Source organism: Sinocyclocheilus rhinocerous, unplaced genomic scaffold, assembly GCF_001515625.1.
Source record: "Sinocyclocheilus rhinocerous isolate Xijiao unplaced genomic scaffold, SAMN03320098_v1.1 scaffold491, whole genome shotgun sequence".
Taxonomy (NCBI): Eukaryota; Metazoa; Chordata; class Actinopteri; order Cypriniformes; family Cyprinidae; genus Sinocyclocheilus; species Sinocyclocheilus rhinocerous.
This window is the reverse complement of record NW_015625034.1, coordinates 597,551-605,566: the sequence shown is the minus strand read 5'-3', so window position 1 is coordinate 605,566 and position 8,016 is coordinate 597,551. Positions and strand designations below refer to the sequence as shown.

The 8,016-nt window shown below is 36.1% G+C and overlaps 1 protein-coding gene across 1 annotated transcript in view; it reads left to right on the top strand.

The window, feature by feature from the left end:
* The window catches only part of LOC107749145 (carboxypeptidase Q), a 54,294-nt gene that overhangs the window by 6,679 nt on the left and 39,599 nt on the right, over positions 1 to 8,016 (top strand). The window contains exon 4 of the mRNA XM_016564248.1: positions 602 to 809. Within this exon, the coding sequence (XP_016419734.1) occupies positions 602 to 809 (208 nt within the window). The remainder of the gene's footprint in view (positions 1 to 601; positions 810 to 8,016) is intronic.

The following is an 8,016-nucleotide window of genomic DNA, read 5'->3' as shown; positions in this document are numbered from 1 at the left end:
ATTAATAGTTAGTAAGGTAGTTGTTAAGTTTAGGTATTGGGTAGGATTAGGGATGTAGAATAAGGTAATGTAGAATAAGGCATTAATATGTGCTTAATTAGTACTAATAAATGGCTAATATTCTAGTAATATGCATGCTAATAAGCAACTAGTTAAGAGACCCTAAAATGAAGTGTTACTGAATTAATTAATACTTTTATCTAGTAGGATGCATTAAATTGATCCAAAGTGACAGTAAAAAAATTTATGATGTTACAAATAAATTAAAAACATTCATATTTCAAATACATGCTATTCTTTTAAACTTTCTATTCATCAAAGAATTCTGACAAAAGAAATGTAACATGGTTTCCACTAAAATATTAAGCAGAAAAAACTGTTTTCAACATTGATAATAATAAGAACCATTATAAAAAATTTAGCACCATTAATAATTGATGATACTTGCTGAAAATTCAGATTTGCCATCGAAGGCTTAAATTGCATTAAAAAAAACCTTTTAATTATTCTGAACTTTTGACCGGTAATGTATATTGTAACAATATGTATTATATAAAAAGCACATTTCTGAGTTTTAACCCACTCATGGTGTTGTTTTCAGCCCCCACACTGGCTGGCAGTGGTACCAGCCTGGAGTGCCTCAGATCCCCACTGCCTGCATCACTGTCGAGGATGCCCAGATGATGGCCAGGATGGCCCGCAGAGGCCAGAGGATTGTGATGCGTCTGACTATGGGGGCCCAAACACTGCCAGATGTTGACTCCTACAACAATGTGGCTGAAATCACAGGCAGCAAGCATCCTGAACAGGTAGGTGAATTTAAATAAGGAAGGAATGGGAAGTCGTGTCCTAATGGTTAGAGAGTCGGACTAGTAACCCAAAGGTTGCGTGTTCGAGTCTCGTACCGGCAGGGATTGTAGGTGGGGGGAGTGAATGTACAGCGCTCTCTCCCACCTTCAATACCACGACTGAGGTGCCCTTGAGCAAGGCACCGAACCCACAACTGCTCCCCGGGCGCCGCAGCAAAAATGGCTGCCCACTGCTCCGGGTGTGTGTTCACGGTGTGTGTGTTCACTGCTGTGTGTGTGCACTTTGGATGGGTTAAATGCCCATCCAATAAGAGCACTAATTCCAAGTATGGGTCACCATACTTGGCCACATCACGTCACTTTATAAGCTATGTTGTACTGATCTCACAAAAGAATCCTAATGATAATACCCTTTTGTAATCTATTACAAAGATTTTACAACTGGCTGTTGACTCTTGTAAATACAGTACAGCTTGTTTTCCTTCAAGACTAATTGTCACCGAAAGTCAACATGAAATCACATTTTAAGCCCATTTTACTTACATAATAAGATGCAATTCAGCGTGAACTGTGATATTCAGTGAGGAAAAAATGTAGGACTTGAATTTATCCATTGGGAAATTACTGGCTTCACACCATGCTTTTAAAGACCTTTAATGATAATATCCTTGCAGTTATTACTAACACCTTACAACTGGCTGTTGACTTATGCACTCTTGTAAGCCCTATGTACAGCTTGTTTTCCTTCAAGACTGATTTTCAGCGCATTTTACTTTTGCATAATAAAATGCATTTCGGGGTAAAATGTGATATTCATTGAGAAAAAAAAACGTAGGAGTTGAATTTATCCATTGGAAAATTATTGGCTTATTCCAAGCCAGTTTTAAAAACAGTTTGACTATTGGTTAATATTAGCCAATTGCCTGCATGGCCTAGATGATGTCAGCCAAAAACGAAAGTTGGTTTACAAGTTGAGCAAGTTATTTATTTTGTAGAAAGATAATAAAGACATTTATTTTTTATTTATTCATTTATTTATTTTGGAATAACTTGCACTAATGAATAACATGCAGTAAGACCAGGATGCATTTAGAAAGTAAATAGGCTTCATTTCGATCTGATTCATTTTGCATAAAAAAAAGTGAAATTGTTTACAAGGTGCACATTGGGTCAGTTATTGCATTCCCTAGGAATCAAACCAATGACCTTGGGGTTATTAGCTTTGTGGTGGAAAACACTGTGTCTCTCTCATCAAGTAATAATTGCGAGAATTATTTGTATTTATATGCAAGTGAAATTCTTGCAAAAATGTTGGCTATTTCACTACACGTGTACATGTATGAATTTGTTCTTAACTTAGTCCTAGAGTAATGAATATGAGTGTTTTTTTAAATGAGCGACCTTGAGTTAGTAATCTACATAAAACACGGCCAAACTGTATACATATATGGGATTTTTCACACAGTGTTTCCTTTTGTCACTCTCAGCAAACACTTTCAGCTCTCACCTGAGATCACACACAGCAAGATCCTCAAGCAATGCCATGTGTGCCATTCTCAAAAAAAAAAACCTAGACCCAATAAACACTTTTTATACAGACCTCTCATTAGCCAGTGTGTATCTGCATCACACATTTTCACACTTTGTATAAAATCCAACCTCAACATGTTTAAAAAGCCACCCAAAATATATAATTTTTGTACTGCTTTCAGTTGTTTCTAGATTTTTACATTTTGAATAAATTTTTTGTTTAAAGCAAAAATGCGTTATGTACAAACCACCCAAATACAACCACCACTACAAACTACCAAACTACCAAATACAAACTGCGGTGTCCTCTGCTGATTCCCTACAGCTATGACGAGCCACACAGTGGTCATTCTGACATTTGTTTGCATTGCTGCTCTGCAGGACATCAGGGAACCAATTACAGAGATCTGCTTCTTCTTAATGTTTGTTTATATGGAAAGGAATCTGTTAGTCAGGAGTCAGAGGAATAAGGTATCTACAGCCTTAGCCCCAATTATAGAGAGTATAGAGGATTTCTCAGCTGCCCAACTAACACTGTAGCCCCTTTGACTGATCATCATGCATCTGTCCAGCATCCATTGCCAGCTTATATCTAATTAGAGACTTGTTAGGGAAAGTTTTCTACTCCTATTAGTGTGCTGCCCTCTCTGTCAGTTCCACAGCCATGCGTTATATTTTCAGCACTCTTCCCTGTTAATGTCTTCTGTGGGAGGTGGTGAAAGATTCAGTGTGATTAAGTGTGAAGGGAAAAAGAACCATTCTGCAGTCTTAAATTTTAATAGAAGCGTTCAGCTCGAATGGTCTGTTATCCCTCACACTCGGATGCATGACCACAGCCACGTAAGAGACAGAGAGAAATAATGAAATTTGAGGAACTGAAGCCTCAGACAGAAACTGATGTTAAATTGTTTTCTAGACGTTCAGTTATCAGGGGAATCTCCCAAAGCTGGGTCATATTTCACCCTGAAATCTAATCTGAAAAAAGAAACGATACATTATGTTTTAGTTAAGGGAAATAAAACCCTTTTTGGTGATATTTTCATGGCAGTATAACAGTTATTAATGTTATTATATATATTATTTATATTCATATGGTCACCAAGTCTGCATTCATTTCAAATCAAAGACATATTCAAAAAAATGAGAAATGCTGTGAAATATTACCGGTTCACTATTTTAATATATATTTTAAAACAGATTTTCCCACTTGGCAAAGCCCCAGTCTTCAGTGTTCCATGATCTTTAAGAAATCATTCTAATATGCTGATTTGATGCTCAAGAACCCTTTCTTATTATTATCACAGTTGAAAATGGTTGTGCTGCTTAATGTAGTGTGGAAACTGTGATAAAATATGTCTTTTGTGCAGTTCTTTTATGAAACAGAAACAGAAAGAACAGCATTTATTTGAAGTAGAGATCATTGTAATGTCTTTCATGTCATTTTTGATCAATTTAATGCGTTTGTGCTGAATAAAAGCATCAATTTATCATTGCGATCCAAACTTGGATTGAATGGTAGTGTGTGTATATATATATATATATATATTTGCGAAACAGTTACAGTAATGATAATTTAATGAGAATCACCATCGAGGGGTGAAATGTGACATTTCTGTGAGATTCATTCAAAGAAATGAGAACGAGATGTTCTATACTTTCCATTCACATACACAACTCCTCAGAAAGCTGGATTTGTTCCTCTTTCGTCCTCTGAGCGCCTCCATGATCTCAGCAGTACGGAATGCTGTAGGATTGCTGACTAAACAGGATTCGAGTGCCTCATTTGGTTTTTCAATGAAATAATAACTGACTATGAGGAAACAGGTCTGAAACTAACTGTGGTGAAGTGGATCTTGTAAGCTTCCTCACTTGGCCAAATTTAGTGATTACGTATAAAAGAAGATGAAGTTAGGAAGCAAATTAAGTTGCACGTCGTATTGAGCAAGTACGAATTACACAGACTCAAATTGAAAGACATTTGTTTGTGGTTAGTAAGATACATGTATAAAATGTATGCAGTACATGGATAATTGTGCGTGCATCTATTAATCATTTAGAGTCTAATATCATCCCATAAGTACCATCCTTCATGTCTCGTTTCCTTGTAGGAGTCATCTTTTTCTCCCTAGTGTTGCAATAGTTGCTTGAGGTTACTTTGGGTGAAATGGTCAATGTCGGTCATTGTTTTCAACTCTGTTCTGAATTGGCATTGGATTTGCATTGGTGTTCTAATAATCTGTCATTAGCGATAATGGTGTTGGTACTGAGAGTTTTATTCTTGTCTATCAAGTCATGGGAGTGAATGGCAAGAATGATGTGATGTCTTTTGACAAGCATACAGCTCAAGCGCAATCGCTATGCATCATATAACCTTTCAGTTGGCCTTTTACTTAAGAATTTCCTCCTTTTGTTAAAACCAGAAGCAGCATAAAGTGTGTATATATATATATATATATATATATATATATATAATAATTATTATTATTTTTTTTGCAAAAATAAAAGTATAAAAAAAGTGTCTAAATCTGCAATCTATATTTAAAATACTTGAATACTGTTTGTGTGACCACAACAAAAATACCTTTAAAAAAACATTACTTCACTGTCTGCACTACTGTTCAAAAGTTTGGGCTCAGTAAGATTTTTAAAAATGTTTTTCTGAGGATTTTTTGTTCAATAGAAAGTTCAGCAAAGAACAGCATTTAGCCTATTTGAATCTGTTGTAAGATTATAATGTAATTTCTGATCAATTGAATGCATCCTTACTGAATAGAAGTATTGTTATTATTATTATTATTTAAAGCTTAATGGTGTAGGTGATTTACATGGAAGTCAATATGAAATGTTATTTTACTTTCATAATGTTACATATTTTTAGGTGAAGTGGGATATTTAATGAGCAAAACATGGTAACTGGGGCTTGGTTTTATCCAAAGGGCATTGCTTGGAATGTGAAAAGTAGGCATTGCATACCAAAAGAGGGTGGTAGGAGGAGAAGAGGTGTAAAGTAGGAGGGTTTTGTGAAGACAACCGACAGGGAAAGTCGATATAGGAAGGGCATATGCATAAATATATATATATATATATATAATTTTGATTCTGCACTCAATTTTGATAAACAACTGGATAAATAAATCCAGTTGTTGTTGTTGTTTTTTTTTCAATTAAGATTGCTATTTGCCTTTTAAGGCTAAGAGTATTTTTTTAACCTTTTGCAGAGTTCAAGAGAGTTATTTATTTGATCTCCACTTGACTATTGCAATTCTCTTTATATTGGATTATGTCAATCTAATATCAGTTGTTTTCAATGGCTCAAAATGCTGCAAGACTTCTGACTGGCACCCGAAAATTTGATCATATCTCCCCTATATGATATCCTTTGCACTGGCCGCCGGTCTGTTACAAAATCGATTTTAAAATTTGACTTTTTAAAGCTCTAACCGGATCAGCACCTAACCATCTCTCTGACCTTTTGAATACGCATCTGTTAGATTTCTGAATTCATCTGAGAAAAGATTGTTGATGATCCCAAGATTTCCCAAGATGGTCCCTGGGTTCCCTCAGATTATTTCAATCTGAGTCTGAATTTAAATCTAAGTTAAAAACCTGTCTTTTTACCCAGGCTTATAAGGTTGAATCACTATTAGAGTTTTGATGTCTCCTCCCCTCATTGTGTTGTGGTCTATATAAATGTACACACACTCACACTTTATGTTTTTGATGACTACTTTAGTACGGTTTGTACAGCACTGTTGTTTTTATTGTGATTTATAAATAAATAAGTTTGTTCTAGGTTTCCTCCATCCTATTTAAAGCCATATACTCTGTTTATGGTGAATGTTAGTTTGTGTAGGTGGTTTTAGCTTCCTGTCTGTCACAGATCTGGTGTGTTTTCGCTCAGCCTGTTGAGTTTTGATTTCCACCATCTGCAGAAACGGAGACCCTGATGACGTTGATTAGGGCCCCTGAGTGTGTGTATGTGCGTTTGACAGAGAGAGAGGGCTGAGAGCTACAAGTGACGGTTTTGGTGTTTGTGTGTGCGTGGGTCGCTGAGATCGAAGGCAGCCATAACGATAGCGTGACAGGTTGTGTGTTCACATGTCTGCCTAATGCCTGACTGCAGGGGAAACATTTTTACTTGGTATTTAAAAAAGCTCTCCCACACACATTGTGTTGCTGCCCACACTATGAGCAGCTTATACTCACTGATTTCTCATTTAAAAAATGAATTGCTAAAAGAGAAACATCTGACATTATACACATATCATATTGTGCCCTTTAACAAGACACTTAGGGGATAAGTGTGTTGTACGTCATATTGGACAAGACATAATTGACAGCTAACCAAGAATGAGTGAGTTCCCCACTAAAGAGCTTCTCTAGTTATAGGATAACAGCATTTGGGACTCATGGAAGGCATATATACTTAGTGTTCATTTAAATGAAGAAAAACTCCTAGGTGTTCCATCCTGTATAAAAGATCACTTTTCAAATCAATAAACAAACCGTTAACTCTAGGCATTACACTTTGGCACATGAGTCAAAGACATATTTTTTTTTGGGGGGGGGGGGTACAACTGTTTGTCAAAGTGTGCATATGTTGTAACATTTGTCATATGTTGCTGTTATGCTAAAAAAACAACAACACAGGAAATTATATCATAGACCCCTTGCAGATTCTCATGACTGTGTGTAAAGGTCAGTAAGTCTCTTAAAATGTCAGATCAGTAGATTTTTTTTATGACAAGACAAGGTTAGTTCAGGTTGTAAAATGTCATGTGGTGCAATGAATTATTAATGTAGGTGTTAGTAAAAAATATTTAATAACTTTTTGAAAATAATGATTAACGTGTAGACTCACTTGTTTTTATATAAGAAAAATATATTTTCCTTTTTCTTAATAGTTACTCCACATGACACTGTCCCACATAAATAACTGCAAAGTTTGAAGTATTATACCTGCAATTTTGTAGCTATTGTGTGAGTCTGTGTGTGTATGTTTGTGTATGTTTGTGTACTGGTATTTATATGCTACAGGGACATTATGTCCCCACAAGGATAGTAGTACTAGTAAATTTTGACCTTGTGGGGACAGTTTTTTTTGGTCCCCATGGGGAAATCATCTTATAAATTATACAGAATTAAGTATCTTGAAAATGTAAACATGCAGAAAGTTTTGTGTGAGGGGTAGATTAAGATTTAGGGTTGGGTTAGGGCAGTGGTTCTCAACCTTTTTTTCCACCGGGCCGCACTATGGTCCAAGTGCAAGTCTCGCGGGCCGCACGCATATCATTTACATATTACGTCAGCAATACAAACCAACCTGATGTGTAATATTATAGCCTAAATATTATGATATCTAAAAAAAAACATACCTAATGCAAAAAAGCCGCCTCTTTTTCCGAATTGCGCAGATGACCACTATCTTTCTTTCATCTCTTCTGATAAATTTTCAGTCAAATCGTTTTCTGTGTGCTAGATCAGAGCTAGAGCACTGCATTTCAGCCCGGGTCCAACGGGCCCCTACGTTTTTAAGCCCCTCGGGCTGGGCTTCGGGACAATTTTCACGTCATAGTTCAGACGCGTTTTAGGCTTCTCCTTATTTTTATATTTTAGACATCCATCAATTAGTGATGAAAAAAGATTGCCGCGCTGGTGGAAACAACACGAGACCGTG